Genomic DNA, 16,571 nt, shown 5'->3' with positions numbered 1-16,571 from the left:
CATTTCAATAAGACTCCATAGGAAATTGTATAGCCAACTGCAAGGACAAGTGTTCATGGACGGACTTGAAATGCAGTTTATGTCTTGCCATTTCGAGGACCAAGCTCTGGAAATGCATGAGACCTTTGTAGCCCTGAGCTGTCCTCCAGCTACCAGGTCACATAGCTCTCTATCATGAGCTGTGATTTCACAATCGTATAACAGTCTACAATTACAATCATTCTTTGGAATCCTCTAAGCAAAGGACATTCCTTGGCTGCTTTAGAAAAACCAGTGCAGATTTACACTGGGAAAGGAATTCAGGAAGAAAGGCCAATGATTAACAGATTAGGTCTCCTAGTGGCTAAAAAAAGGGGGGGAGGGGGTAAAGAAAAAAAGAAAATCAGATTTAAAGATGCAATTCTGCCATAGACTCAAAAATTCTTTTGGAGGCTAGGGAGGGCGGCATTTGGCCTGGTGGCCAAGATGTCTGTATATTGGGTTAGAGTACTGGCTCTAGCCTCGATTCCAGTTTCCTGCTGGTTTGTGCCTTGGGAAACAGCAGATGATGGCTCAAGCACTTGAGTCCCTGCCACCAATGTGGAAGACCCAGACTGAGTTCCAGACTCTTGACTTAAACCTGGCCTTGCCCTTGCTGTTTTCAGGCATCTGAGGAATAAACCAGCAGAGGTAGAAAATCTGCCTGTATTGGTCTCTGGCTCTCTCTCTCCCTGCCTTTCAAATAAAAATAACTAAATATATATAAAAATATTTTAAAACATTGGGGTAAGCCAAGGGGAGAATCCTTTTTCAAGAAAGAAATGATTTCACGGTAGCCCAAGTGGCGAGTAGGGAAGGAACAGAAGCAGTGAATAGAATGAAATAGCGGGAGCAGTGAAACCAGGATTGGCTAAGTGATCGGAATCTTTATCCTAACCCCTTTGGTCTGCACAGAGGTTGTAACTTTCCATGACAACATAATGTCTCAACTGGTTAAAATATAAAAAAGTGTCCGAGTGGCAGACAAGCAGGCACATTTCCGCCTTTAGACAAAGACACTGAATTCCCTGAGATTAAGTGTTTCTCCAGGGTCACGTTGCTGGGGAGAGCTCCAAGGCGAGGAGCAGTCTCCTCGTGTCTGGGTGAGCTTTCTGATTTCCAGTGGGGCGACCCCCTCTGCACAGAGAGAAAGGGTCTTCACCTGGAGCCCTGTGACCCAGTAAAGGCTGGGAAGGGAGAGTTTCTCAAGGGCTCCTCAGAGGAAGATGACATTCCAGGAAGACAATGGCAGGCATGGCTGGGACCACGCATTCTGCGAGGAAGGGGCTCCAGCAGAAATATGATCAGGAACTGGCCTGAGACAGTGCTCCGAAGATGAGCGGGGAGACGGAAAGGAAAAGGCAAGGCAAGCTATGGCCACTGACAAAGCGAGGAAGGAAGGGCAATGATTGCGACGCCAATGACATCCTGTCGATGCCACCGCCCTGTCAGGTGCACTCATTCTCGGGTAGGGACTGCTTTACAGTTCCAGCAACGATGCCCAGGAGCTCGGTCATCATTTCAAAGTAGCAGGTTCATCTCACATGACGAGCAGCATGGAAGGCTGCCTGGGGCAAGGTGTGTCAGAGGCCAGACATGCCCAGCACACCTGGTTGAGAAGGGGCCCGAGGCCTGGCCCTGTGCTCACCTCCTGGACATTCTGCTTTGCACGGCTGTCAGAGGGATGCAGGATCGTCCCCATCACTTTCATGTTGCCACAGACAACCAGGGCTTCATCCGGCGCATCTGTGTTTATTCCTACTCGACCGTGACAGACGACAGACTCTGGGACTTGTCCTCGCTGCCATAATGCATCACTGTCATTTTCAAATTGCCCTGGGTTAGAGGCCTGGAAAAATACATAAATATATTACAGTTAAAGTTATAGTAGCAGGAACAGATGACTGTGTTGGTGTTTAGAGCAAAAGAAAACAGAATGTTGTCTAAGCTTTTCATATGGGAATCCAACACTAGGTGGGGCACCCTTGACATAACCAGAGAATTCCAGGGCCCCAGAAAAGCCAGGAGGCTTCCCTCATTACCCACCTCTCCAGTAGCAGCAGCTCTGTATGCTGAGCTGGGAACATACAGTCTCCTCCACATCTCTCTGGGAGTGTCAGGTGGGTGACAAAGAAAAACCAGGGGCCAGTGCTGTGGCGCATGGGTTGGGCTACTGCCTACAATGCTGGCAGCCCATATTGGAATCTCTGCTGTCCCACTTTCAAAACTGCTCCCTGCTAATGTGCCTGGGAAGGCAGCAGAGGATGGCCTGAGTGCTTGGATCCCTGCACCCATGTGGGAGATCCAGAGGAGGCTCCTGGATCCTGGGAGACCCATATGGAGTTCCTGGCTTCTGGCTTTGACCTGGCCCAGCTCCGGCCATTTGGGAAGTGAGCCAGCAGATAGAAGATCTCGCTCTGGGTGTCTCTCTCTTTCCCTCAGTAATCCTGCCTTTAAACAAATATATCCAAAAAGGAAGGAAGGAAGGAAGGAAGGAAGGAAGGGAGGGAGGGAGGGAGGGAGGGAGGGGAAAAAAACTAAAAATGTCGTCTTTTCAAGGACTAAAATAGTCATGACTTAAAATCAGAGCATTACATCACAAAATGATGCTCGCTTATCAACGTTCACCTAAATAAAGGACTTGGCATGTAACTAGCGCTTCCATAGTTTCAAAATACTCATTTATGGCCATATATGCAATTGGCAAAGATAATACAAATATATTTAATGTAACTCAAGTACTCCCTAAACACAGATAAAACTGGGGGGGGGGGGGGGGAATAAGAGCAGCTCTATTTGTTGAATGTTAATTCACACTGCAATGCAATTAGATATGTACTATTATCTTCATTTTATTGATACTGACATTCTTAAAGGATAAATAAGTCACCTAAAGGCACAAAGCAGCTGAGTCCTGGAGCTGGAATTATGCTTGTCCTGCTCATTAAACAATGATTCTCACTTTACCTATTTCCTGTTGTTACCTTGAGGTGGCCCTAGCATTTGTCAAAGAAAAGCCAAATTAAACTGTTGAACTAGACAAAGTTCTGGAGATTTTACTCTTCAATAAAATTCTCTGCAAAAGAGCTTTCCACTGTACAGCATTCTCCTTCTGCTGAGAAAATTTCCAAATAGGGATCTCTAAATTCTACGAAATTCTCACAAGGAAATTAATTTGTTTTTAAAATAATGACATATTTTATACTTGTGATTTTTGTGTGTTGGAGGCAGGTAGGCACAAATCCAGGCAAACATTTGGGATCCTGATCATCCAAAAAGTCACCATTCATACATGATTTCACTTTTTGCCCTTTAAGTGGTCTGGGACACTTTGCAAGCTCATGAGTTGAATGTTCCCAGATGATGTCTGAGGATGATTCTGGAAGCTCCTAACAGTGGATTTCTCAAGGATGGAGACAAGGAGATGTAACTCCCTGTGGATGTAATTGTGGTGGAAGGAGTTTTACTGTTCTCTAGATCCTCTCTTAGTAGTGTATGGATGTTTTGCCTTCTGTATATGTTATCCATTAAAAAGTAATTAAAGGGAAGGCATTTGGTCTTGGAGCTAAGATACCTGCTTCCCATATTGGAGTGTCTGGGTTCTCACTCCAGCTCTGGCTCCTGCCTCCAGCTTCCTGCTAACACAGATCCTGGAAGGCAGCAAATGAGGATGTAAGTGATTGGGTCCTTGCCACCCACGTAGGAGACCCAGACTGACTTTCCTGCTGCCAGACTTGACCTCAGTCCAGCCCTGGCCATTGCAGACATTTAGGAATGAACCAGTGGACAGGAGCTCTCTTTTTCTCTCTCTCTTACTATATATTTATATATGTCTCTCTCTATGCCTCTCACATAAATGTTTTAAATTAATTAATGAAATAAAAGAAATAAAATAGCAGAACTTTTAGGTGCCTTCAACTTCCTCTTTCATTTCTACAAGTCTGAGCCCGAGTTGCCTGCAACACTCAACCATTGACAACTGACAAAGGCAGTGAAAGAATGTAAAGTCACAACTTTCAACATTATTTTCTGTAAATTCACTTGAACAAAGGGCTTTTCTGCAAGGTCCCTAGAGCTCCCCTGGTTGTGAATGGCAAATTGGCTTTGACGCAAATCCTTTTATAGTGAGCAATCAACTAAATCCAAAGGTATGCCCTATAAAATGTCGATGTATTTTGCTTAATGCCCAAACATAATGAGCCACTTCAAGGAAACAAAATATTGAGGGATTTTTTTTTCTCTTAATGAACTTTGGGATAATTATTATCACATTGGTAACTTGATACTGCAACAGTGGATATGAGTAGATTTAATTTTTTGGAATAATTGTGACAGTCTCACTTGGCTTGCATCAGATGAGAAAAATCATATCCCTAAAATATGTTCAGATCATTATGCAAAGGGCCACAGATTTACAATGTTCTAAAAATACAGATCACGGAAGGGTCCTCATAAGGAACAGGAAATATTCTTACAAGATTTGTGAATTTCTTTCCCTTCTCTGGAATCCACACTCTTCCTGTGTCAAAGCAAGCCATAATGTACTACTTTTTTCTGAAATGCTATGTTCGCATACAGCCCAGTAGTGCTTGACGGGTACTAAACACCAAAATGAATTCATTAAAGATTTTGAAATACATTTATTCATTTGGCTCAGGGAAGACCTGAACCTTCTAGTCCATGAGGATACCCTGAAAAGTTCATGGACAATAAAATTAAGATGTTGATTTTGGGGTAAAAATATTTTTGAAATTCATGCATAGCTTTTTCATAAAATGTATTGTCTATGACCTTTCTCAAGATTCCTCATATGTGTGGATTTCAAAATTTTTTGCACCAAAATAAACTTCTTTTGCAACCCCCAAACATATTTTCATTCCATTTTTCCATGAATTTTTTTTAAAGATTTATTTATTTGAAAGAGTTACAGAGAGGCAGAGGTAGAGAGAGAGAGTGAGAGAGTCAGAGAGAGAGGTCTTCCATCCACTGGCTCACTCTCCAAATGGGTGCAACGGCCAGGGCTGGGCTAGGCCGAAGCCAGGAGCCAGGAGCTTCATTCCCATCTCCCATGTGGGTGCAGAGGCCCAAAGATTTGGGCTATCTTCCGCTGCTTTCCCAGGTGCATTATCAGGGAGCTAGATTGGAAGTGCAGCAGCCAGGACTTGAACTGGCACCCACATGGGATGCCAACGCTCCAGAAGGCGGCTTTACCCACCATGCCTCAGCGCCAGCCCCTCCATGAGCTTTTTGGTGTGCCTTCATATGTAATGACACTAACTGGTTATGTGACCTTGGGGCAGTCACTTCACCTCTTTGTGCCAGCCTTCCCTTCTGAAGAATAAAGATAATTTTGTCTTCTTTACCCATCTTACAGGGTTATTACTGTGAGATTAATGAAATCATGGGTGCATGAACAGTTAAGTCTCAAATGCACCCTCAACATACCTCTGTTGGGCACAGAAACCACAGTCTGTCCCATAATTGATCAGTCTGCTTCCCTCAGCAACAAATCTGCAATTGGCACAATCCTGGGAGAATTCTAATCACAAAGACCACAAATGCAAAGGGTGCCCTCTGCAGGTGCTTATAATAGGAAACAGAATCAGAAGTAATTTGGGACCTACTCTGGTTAACTATGAAATAAAATGCTAGGATTTTTGTTTGTTTGTTTTACTAGCATTTGTAATTTTTTAAAAAGATTTATTTATTTATTTATTTATTTATTTATTTATTTGAAAGGCAGAGTTACAGAGAGGCAGAGGCTAAGAGAAAAAGAGAGGGAGAGGGGGAGAGAGAAAGAGGGGTCTTCTACTCGCTAGTTCACTCCCAAAATGGCCGCAGTATGGGGTCGACGCTGTGGCACAGTCGCTGGAGCTGTGCCGATCTGAAGCCAGGAGCCAGGAGCTTCTTCTGGGTCTCCCACGTGGGAGCAGGGGCCCAAGCACTTGGGCCATCTTCTACTGCTTTCCCAGGCCATAGCAGAGAGCTGCATCGGAATTGGAGCAGCTGGGACTCGAACTAGTGCCCATATGGGATGCCGGCACTACAGGCTGCAGCTTCACCCACTACACCACAGCGCAGGACCCATCGTTTGTAATTAACAGAGAAAGGCAGCTCCTAGGAAACCAAATTTTTCACCCTTTTAAAGGATTGCAGAAAGTGGGCCCAGAAAAATGTTCTCCCCAGTGCTACTCAAGGGTATGATCTGCAAGATACACATCAGCATCTCCCAGGAGCTTGTTAGAAATGCATATTCTCTTGGGCCAGTGCTGTGGCATAGCAGGTAAAGCCGTGCCTGCACTGCTGGCATCCCATATGGATTCCGGTTCGAGTCCCAGCTGCTCCACTTGCAATCCAGCTCTCTGCTGTGGCCTGGGAAAGCAGTAGAGGATGGCCCAAGTCCTTGGGCCCCTGCACCCACGTGGAAGACCCAGAAGAAGTTCCTGGCTCCTGGCTTCAAATCGGCACAGCTCTGACTATTGCGGCCAACTGGGGAGTGAAACAGCGGATGGAAGATCTGTCTCTCTCTCTCTGCCTCTCCTTTTCTCTCTGTGTAACTCTGCCTTTCAAATGAATAAATAAATCTTAGGAAAAAAATAAAAAAGAAATGGCTATATGTCATGTGGGTAGAAACAGGCCACAGCAGCGAAAATGAGACGACAACCAGGACAGCTCTGCTCTGCCCCTGTCCTTGGCATCCCTGCAACTGCCTCCGTTCTGTTTTCTTCCCTGCTCCCGGGTGTCAGCTTCCCACGTCAGTGTGGACTGCAGATCCATAACAGAGGAGTTCTTGGGGGCTGTGCCCATTTCTGTTCTTCTGGAAAATAACACTGAGTAACTTACTCGCTTTCAAAATTAGGGAGGAACCCTCATGTGTCTTTGAAAAGCAGACAAAAGCAATCTCCCCTGCTGCGTGCAGACCAGCATGCCTAACTACGTGTAATGCAGTGTTCTAGAAGGGAAGCGGAGCCGACGGGAATCAGAGAGAACTCCGCTGGGGAATGCTCCCAAAAACAAAGTCTGGGGAAACAAACCTGCTCTCTGAGTAAACCTCAGTCACCACCAAACTGGTCAATTTACACGATAAGACCATAATAGAATTCTAAAGCTGTTTTGATTGACAACCCAGACAATTACTGGATCCTGCCCCGAGATCTGCAAGGGGAAGGCTGCTAAGTGGGGCCTTCTGCAGCCCTGCTGGGGGCCTGAGACTCATCAAGGTCCAATCTTCACACAATTATCTTTACCAAATAGCAAAGCGTTGATCTCTGTTATTCGGAAGAGTGGTTGTTAGGCCTCAAAATGCATCTGGATTTAGGAAATGCAGTTTGCGGTTCTCTGTGTAACTCAGTCAGGTCCATGATGTCTTCGTTAAGTTTTTCTCTCCATCCTTCATTTTTGAGCTCAAACAATCCAGCCATGGTGTAAGAGGCTACACTGGGACTGGTGCTATGGAACAGTTGGTTAATCCTCCACCTGCGGCGTCAATGTCACATACGGGTGCTGTTTCAAGTCCTGGCTGCACCTCTTCTGATCCAGCTCTCTGCTATGGCCTGGGAAAGCAGTAGAAGGTGGCCCAAGTCCTTGGGCCCCTGCACCGACATGGGCAGACCCAGAAGAAGCTCCTGGCTCCTGGCTTCAGGTTGGCCAAGCTCCGGCTGTTGTGGCCATTTGGGGAGTAAACCAGCAGATGAAAAACTTCTCTCTTTCTGTCTCTGCCCCTCTGTAACTCTGCCTTTCAAATAAATAAATCTTTTTTTAAAAAGATGGTGTTAGTGTTTGAATGAGTGAGTTTTAGAAATGTGCACAGAATACATTTCTTGCCCTGAGATTCTTCAGGGGTTATGAGGGTACTTCCAAAAGTTCATGGAGAAACGGTAAAAGCATCTTCCACTGCTTTCTCAGGCCATAGCAGAGAGCTGGATCAGAAGTGGAACAGCCGGGTCTTGAACCGGTGCCCATATGCGATGCCTGCATAGCAGGTGGCGGCTTTGCCCGGTACGCCGCAGCACCAGCCGCTAACACTATTTCTAAAATCAATTTTTCTCTTGGTTGTTTTAAACATTAATAATTAAGCAGAGGCTAAAAAAAATCTGCATTTGTTTTCACTTCTTTGTTTTGGGGTTAGAATCTTAGAACATCAATAAGCTGTCTCTAGTTGAGGGGCAGGTGAAGAGTATATGTTATTATCATTGCTTTAGGGTAAGTTTGTATTACTCAGCACACTTGTGGAATGGGGTCCTCTAATTCTCTTTAACCAAAACAATAAAAATTAAAAAAAATCACAGCTAGGAGAAAGCTGTCAGATCTTAGAAGTAAAAATGTAGGGAATAACATGACACATAATCTATGCTGAGTACAATTGACTATTTTTTAGTATTCATACTGAAAACGAATTGCAGAGGCTTTGCACTTTTCAAGTCATCATTATGAGCTAATTATCATTGCGCTTTGGATAGAAAGAAGTGCCAATTAAGAGAGCTCTTACAGCAGCCACAGGGCAGCTGTGCAGGAGCTGCCAGCAGCAAATGGAGATGCCTTGTCACCAGGTAAATTATTCAAAGTATGCAGGTGACTAGCAGACTGTCTGACTCAGGCAGGAGTTACACAGCTCTGGACAAGCACCGTCAGCACAGCCAAGCTAGGCTTACTCCGAAAAGAATGGCATTGTCAGTCTGTATTCCTTCCTAAGAGGAATCATAGCAGCAAGCAGCCAAGGTTCACAGACTGGACTTTGAAGCAGATCTGTTAACACAGCATAGCGAGCCCAGATGGCACCAGGCGAGACGTCAAAGACAGTGTGGGCCCTACTGAGGATGGACTGGCGCCTCTGAGATCTGCTCTGACCAAAGGAAGGTGCCCCCGACCCTGCCTCAGCTCCAGGGGAGCCTCATTTGCTCTAGGTAATCAGGCCCCAGCCCTCACTGCTGGGACATCTAAACACAGGGATCTTTTACTCATTACTTTGCCTCCAATCAAACTTTGAGAAAGGTTGAGGATTTCTACTAATAAGTAGCTTGCTACTCTTACTTTACCAAAAGCACCACAGAGGATGCTTTGTTTCAGGCCAAGAGAGGCTCTGCTTCCCCCGAGGAGTGCAGCTCCTCTCCCCAGGCCTAGGGAACAGCCACACACGTGGTCATGCCCATCAAAAATGAGTCTGCACGTCCCCCTCTCTGTACCACTTCCAAGCCCGGGGACAACACAGCTCCTCCCAGGGTGGCCAGCCCTGCACATACCTGTTACCTCACGCCCCTGGCATTCTCAGCGGTGGCCAGCCGGACCTCACACAGCTGCAGCTGCAGCTGCCAAGACTCCTGTCCACAGCTGTGGCCAATCAGCCAATCATGCATTCAGCCGAACGCTGAGACCTTCCTGTTTGCTTCACTTTGGAGCACGGACCGCTTTCCTACCGCTTTCCCCACCCTGTGGACTTTGGGGTCAGGGAGAATTGGGTTATCACCCAAGCTTCCTCATCTATAAACACTGTGATCGTGAACGAGTTGGCTTCTAGACCCTGAATCCTTCTGGGTGTAAAGAAGATACAGTGCAAATTATCACAAGGTAAAATGATGCTGTATCTAAATTATTTAGCTCCGTGCTCGGAACACAGACTAAAGACCAAGGTTTCTCTACCTTGGGAGCACTGACATTTTGTGAGGAATCGTCTTTGTTGTGGGGGTTTTTCCGGGCACTGTAAAGTGCTGAGCGGCATCCCGAGTCTCTACCCACTACTGGCCAGTTGTATCATCCAAAAGCATCTTCCAGACCTTGTCACATGACCCTTGGGGAACAAAACCACCCCTGGTTGGGAGCCACTGTGTAAAAGCTAGACAAATAGCTTCTGCTATTACTATCATCAGCATCAACATCATCATTGGAGCCTCCCACTGGAAACTCAAATCCAACCCATAGGGAAGATCATCCAAGGAAGCCAAAGAACGGACCTTACCCTTACAATGATCCTCTCAGAGATGTGGGCAGACAACAGATAGAACTGGTCTTGGTTAGCAGCATACAATCCAACCACCAACATGAAGTATCTAATTCAGAAAGAGCAGACCAATGCCAACACGTCAGGGAACAGAGACACGGTTGGTGCAAATACACCCCAGGGAATCAATAGTGTGTTTACCCAGAAGAGTGCTTATTTAAAGACTGTCTTTTCCCTTCTGCTCTGTGTTGTCCCCCACAGTGAAATGAGCAAGCAATTGATGCACTTGGTATTGTTCAGGGTCTGCCCTTTGCCCATTTGGAGGCATGTGTGAGCTGTTTAGCAGGCTCCGAAGCAGCAGGAAAGCAGCCTTCCCTGGGGAGCCAGCCCAGTGGGGGCCTGGGCTCAGCGCATCTGTGCTGACTTGGCCAGGCCTCACCCAGCTGCATTCCCGGGCCCTGGGCACAGCACTGCTCACAAACAGCAGGACGCCACCAGAGGTCCCTTTGTCCAGAGATACCCATGGCACTGTCTTAGGCCTCAATGGAGAGTGACCCAGCAGGGTTTGCCCACCTCCCTCCATCCTTCCTACCCTAATCTGTTCTTGGCTGTGTAGCCTGCACCTTCATCATCCTCAGGTCTCAACTTCAGCCCTAGCCCTGAACTTCCAATCCAATGGCTCCCAAGGCGATTTTACTCACTGTTATTTCAGTTGCGTCTTCATTATGTTTTGCTGACAAGTTTAAGATTAGATCATTTCTTGGAAGTTGAAATAAAAACTACCATTATCAAAGAAACTTTTGCTGTTTAACACTACATGAAAACCTTTACCAGCTTCCATTGTAAGGCTCTATGGATTCTCCAGTCCTAGAGAACAAGATTTCTGTCTGGTAGATACAGTAATTCAGTAATTACTGTTATCAGCTACCATGGAGAATTCAAAATGTGTCAGGCACTGGGCTTAGCGATTTACCTACATTCTTTCATTTAGACACCAAAAACAACCCTATTGGAGTAGGATATCATGATTGTCCCCACTTTACAGGATAGGAGAACCAGTCTCAGAGAGGTTACGTGCCCAAAGTCCCCCAGTTAGCAAATGGCATTATCAAATATGCAAACGCAATTCCATTCAACAACCAAACCTATGTTCTAAAACCAATGGTTCTCAAACTCGAGCACACAGCAGGATCGCCCGGAGGGTTTCTTAAAATACAAATCGCCGAACCCCACACCTGGAATGTTTGGTTCAGCTGGTCTTTAGGGACCTGTGCAGCCAGAAGCCCGTGATGGTGAAGAATGGTCTGAGAATACCTTCCTGTATTTCTAAAAAGCGTCCAGATATGGCTGTTTCTGCTAGCTAGCCCTGGCAACACACTTGGAGAACCACAGGTCTAAATCATGATGACAAATATATTTTCTTTTCTAATGCAAATGATGAAAGCAAAGCTTCAGGACTCAGAGTACGGCACCAGCAACCAGCACGCAGGCTTGGGAAATGCAGTCAGCCCAGTCCACCTTGGCCATGACACATAAGCACGAGGTCCCACAGAGAAGGCTGCAGAGAATCAAAGCTGCGCAGGAGAACGGGCATCGCGGGGAGTGCAGACAGGAGAGGGAGAATGTCTACGGGCAAAGGAGTATGGGAATAAACTGGAAGAGTCAGAGAAAGCAGGGCAGCAGCCCAGGGAGGCCCAGCGTGCTGGCTGGCTGGAGTACCTCTGGTCAGGATTTGGTTTCCCCTTCTTTCTCATGTTATTTGCTGTGGTTTCGCTGAAGTGTAATCGTCCCAGCGTTACTTTGGTGACCTGGTCGGCCAGGAGGTCGATTCTAAAATAAACAGCAGAAATACCAAGTGATCACAAGAGAACACAAAGTCTTTGGTGGGACCTAATCCGCTCTCGGGCTCTGAGAATGTTTATTCCTCAGTTTCATCACATGGTACAGGAGAGTGCATGCCAACCGCTGATCCACAGCATGGTCAGGAACTGATGCCAGACTGACCTTGTGCGGTGAGAGAAGCTGACTGACTCAGCAGGAGCTCAAGCCTGGAGCTTCTGGCTCCTAAGGGCTATGTGTTCCTCACACCACCTACGGGTGCTGGCACTTCCATGGCAGGGAGAAAAAGACACATTTCATTTGGACCACTGCTGTCTTGCAATTTCTCCAGCCTTGCCACTCCTTCACAGATCTGTCCTCTCCCAGGCCACGGATGGGAGACAGCTTCCTGCAGAGGATGGTCGCATGCAGCCTGCCCAGTGAGAGCGAACCAGCTGCACCAGGAGAGCTGAGTGTGGTGTTTGTACAAATGGTTCCTGCCTGAGCATCAGCCTGAGTTATCACCTGTTCGTCCAGGCTGCAGAACCGTCTTCTTCCTGGCCCAAAGGGGAGTGACTCAGCAACAAAACACTGAGATGTCTCAACTGCATCCCAGCCAATCTGTCAAAAGGCAACTCTATTCCCCGTCATTCTGCACAGGGGACTCTGGCTCTGGACTGCCATATGCAGTGCCTATGCTTTGGATATGACCAATCTTGCATGTGTCTATTTTGGAACTCACTCGTCAATCTATTGACATAACTTTAAAATATAAGAAAAAACAAATCGTATACATGAAATGCATGAAGTTTATGTACCTTAAATAAAAGGTTTCTAGGTAAAAAAAGAAAACAGAAAAACAATCGTAAACACAGCAGGGTCTAAAACCTTAATTCATCAGCACCATGCTGATTTAAATGAAAAAGTAAAAGAAATATCTAGCCATAATCTATCTCAAAGACCCAAAATTGGTAGTAAAGTTGTTAGCAAGCTTGCTGTAAAAATAATTATGATTTGAGGAAGCATCTAGCCTAGTGGTTAAGATGCTGTTTAGGGGGGTCAGCGCTGTGGCGTAGCAGGTAAGGCTGCCGCCTGCAGTGCCAGCATCCCACATGGGCACCGGTCCTAGTCCCAGCTGCTCCTCTTCTGATCCAGCTCTCTCCTGGCCTGGGAAAGCAGTAGAAGATGGCTCAAGTCCTTGGGCCACTGCACCTGGTGGGAGACCTGGAAGAAGCTCCTGGCTCCTGGCTCCTGGCTCCTGGCTTCAGATCGGCACAGATCTGGCCATTAAGATCATCTGGGGAGTGAACCAGCAGATGAAAGACCTCTCTCTCTCTCTCTCTCTCTCGGCCTCTCCTTCTCTCTCTGTGTAACTCCAACTTTCAAATAAATAAATCTTTAAAAAAAATGTGCTGTTTAGGATACCTGTCTATGTGTCTATGTCCCATATGTCCCTGGGTTCAATACCCAGCTCTACTTCTTGACTTACACTTCCTGCTAATGTAGACCCTGGGAGGCAGCTGTGATGGCTCAAGTAGAATTTCTGCCAAACACATAAAAGACCTGGCTTGGGTTCCTGGCTCCCAATTCCAGCTACCTGGATGCTGTAGGCATCTGAGCAGTAAACGAACAGATGGTTTGCTTGTTGTCTCTTTCTCTCTTTTTCTATCTCTACCTCTCAAATAAATACACTTAGATTTTTATATGATGATGTAAAAAGTGGCCCTTTTATAAAGAATTTTTTCATGATCTCAATGCATTTTACAACTTTACTTTTGTTGACAACCATGTGTTCATTTCACTAACTTATTATTAATTTATTATATTCATGGGTTTCATTTTTAAAAAGAAAAATAAATTAGGTGATAGATCTTCATAAAGCATCCACCAAGGAATTCAGAAAAGATATTCTTACCTAACAGGATTGAAAATCTTTTTGCTTCTATCTGCTTGGGACTGTTCAATAGCAATTATTTGATTGGTGGCTTCTGCCTGTATGGAACAACAAAGATAAGTGAAATACTTAATGAGTTAATTTAATAATAAAAATGCACATTTGCAGAGTGTTTAAGTATACTTATAAAGTTTTCCAAGAGACCCTGGTAGGCCCTGGGCTGGAGGTACAAGTCACAGAAAAGACATAGAAGACCATGGCTCCTGCCTTAAAGCAGTGTATAACTGATGGGGAAAAGAAATAAAAACATAATTTAAACAATAAAACACAAGGAGTATCTAGGCAGGAAGTGAATACAGAGTGAACGTCTAGATTCAAACATCAGGAGCAAATCAAGGCGGAGGCAATACCGCAGGAAGGGCTTCCATTCCCTCACTGGGTCTGTAACTACACACCGCACACCAACTGGGACTAAGAGGGAAACAACATTCTCCCAGATCCCTGCCCTTTGGGGAGCTTATCTTCCAATACGGAAAAACAGTGAAACAGACATGTGTAAAACATAGGGAATGACATTTATTCAGCATCGACTACTCTTCTTAATATTCCATGAATCTTGGCAAATAAATTTTTATCTTTTGTTATCCATTTATGTTAGGTTCCAAAATTTTCACAATGAACTCATATTACCTACATAATTAGAAAAATAGGTTTTGTTTTTGTTTGTGGTATGTATTTTGGGGCTTTTTATTATTGGTTTGCTTTGGCTTCGCTTGGTTTTGGTTTGGTAAGAGCTCAGTTTGGAGCAAGAGCAGCTGATGTGTTCAGCAGCAAAGCCCATTTTAGGAGACTCAATGCCTAAGCCCCAGTGAATAAAATCAGAACAAAACATGCGGATGATGGAAGCCTCCCCCCTAAAAAGTTGAAAATGAGGCAATGATTTAATAAAAAGTTTTTACCACTCAGAAGCCAATCTGAGCCTTAAACTCAGCTCTACCACTCACCATCTCGGATGCACTGTGTAACATTACTGGGCTTCCGCTTCCCCTCTGTCACACAACAGAGGCACTGACTATACTAGTGACTGTAAGAATCTGATGAACACCATCAACCTACTCACCTGAAAATGCACCATCATAAATAAGAATACAATACTTAAGGAAAAAATTCATGGGAGAGAAGTGCAGGATTTGTACACTAAAAACTAAGAAACCGTAGTTTGAAGTGATGGCTGTCCCACTTTCTGAGCCCAGGCTTAGCAAATTGCCAGCTTCCACTTCCTGGGTGTGGGAAAACCCATTCTCAGAGCCCACGCACTGTGCCGTGAGGCAGCACAGTGCTGCCCGAGAGAGGTCCACACGGAGAAGAGCTAAGGCTTCCCAGCCCGAGTCCCAGCCCATTTTGACGTAACAGCTGGTGGTCAGCTCCAGCTTCACACGCATGAGCCAGCCGTCTTGGAAACAGCCAGGCTGACAATTCCGGAATAGAGATAAGGCATCAAAGACGAGCTCAGATGCAGCTGTAGCTTTGTGACCCAAATGGTGAGTGTTAGCTTTTTTTTTTTTTTTAAGTGTATTTATTTACTTGAAAGGCAGAGTTACACAGAAACAAGGAAAGGCAGAAAGAGAGAGAGAGAGAGAGAAAGAGAGAGAGAGAGAGAGAGAGAGAGAAAGGTCTTCCAGCCACTGGTTCACTCCCCAGTTGGCTGCAACAGCCGGAGCTGCGCCAATCCAAAGCCAGGAGCCAGAAGTTTCCTCCAGGTCTCCCACGCAGGTGCAGGGGCCCAAGGATTTGGGCCATCCTCTACTGCTTTCCCAGGCCATAGCAGAGAGCTGGATCGGAAGTGGAGCAGCCAGGACTCGAACCAGTGCCCATAGGGGATGGTGGCACTGAAGGTGGCAGTTTTAACCAATATGCCACAGTGCCGGCCCCGGGTCAGTGTTATGTTAAGTCACTAACTAAGTTTGGGAGTAATTTTTATTTATATGGTAATAGACAACTGCAATTATTACTGAATGTTGACAGCATTACATTGAACAAAATAAAAGACTTACCTTAATTCCAAAAGCTTTCAAGTAAAACATTTCTATTGGCTTTAGGCCCATTTGGGTTTTCACAAATTTTGGATTCCCCCAAACTTGGACATGGATGGTTATCTGAAAATGGTTCTTCTTTTGGCAAACAAAAGCTTCATCTGCTGGTGAAAAATTAAATCCTTTGTCTGTGATAACTCGATAGCCCACATCGGGTCTAGGACAAAAGGAATCAAGAAAACAATTGCACATTTTCTTTCATTGATAATATCAATTGCATAAACATCTCAAGGAAATACATTGTGGAAAGTGCCTTTTATTATATTTAATCAAGTGGTGTCTTGAATTTTTACTGAGGAAATGAAAACGATATTTAAAAACACCTCTGGCTCCTACCTCATTTTTAATCTGCTCTCAGGAAGAAGTACAATTCTTACTAAGTGGGAGCTCTGCTTCCTCAGAGTGCCTGTCCACTTTTCAGACTTCTAATTTGCCTCCACAATATGACAGAAAGCCATTGGCAAGATGTAGAAAAGTTACAGCATTCGCTTGTGAAATATCAGTAATAGGATTCATCTCCTTCCTCCTCAAAACAGTCTCTAAATTTCATCAGCGACAGCACACTCAAAAATTTATTCAAGGGGCTGGCACTATGGCATAGCAGGTAAAGTCTGCAGGGCCAGCATCCCATATGGGCGCCCTTTCAAGTCCCAGCTGCTCCACTTCTGATCCAGCTCTCTGCTGTGGACTGGGAAAGCAGTAGAAGATGGCCCAAGTCCTTGGGCCCCTGCACCTATGTGGGAGACCTGGAGGAAGCTCCTGGCTCCTGGCTTCGGATCAGCACAGTTCCAGCCATTGCGGCTACTTAGGGAGT

General features: G+C 45.5%; 1 protein-coding gene across 3 annotated transcripts in view; it reads right to left on the bottom strand.

Annotated features, from left to right (window-relative positions):
- The window catches only part of MYRFL (myelin regulatory factor like), a 136,654-nt gene that overhangs the window by 47,084 nt on the left and 72,999 nt on the right, over nt 1-16,571 (bottom strand). For all 3 annotated transcript variants that reach the window (XM_008256780.4, XM_070052617.1, XM_070052619.1), the window contains 5 exons: nt 15,719-15,914; nt 13,686-13,762; nt 11,672-11,782; nt 9,971-10,061; nt 1,667-1,867 (listed from right to left, as the gene is read on the bottom strand). In XM_008256780.4, coding sequence (XP_008255002.2) covers nt 1,667-1,867; nt 9,971-10,061; nt 11,672-11,782; nt 13,686-13,762; nt 15,719-15,914 — 676 coding nt within the window. The remainder of the gene's footprint in view (nt 1-1,666; nt 1,868-9,970; nt 10,062-11,671; nt 11,783-13,685; nt 13,763-15,718; nt 15,915-16,571) is intronic.

This window comes from Oryctolagus cuniculus, chromosome 11 (genome assembly GCF_964237555.1).
Source record: "Oryctolagus cuniculus chromosome 11, mOryCun1.1, whole genome shotgun sequence".
Taxonomy (NCBI): domain Eukaryota; kingdom Metazoa; phylum Chordata; class Mammalia; order Lagomorpha; family Leporidae; genus Oryctolagus; species Oryctolagus cuniculus.
This window is presented reverse-complemented; position numbering and strand designations above follow the sequence as displayed.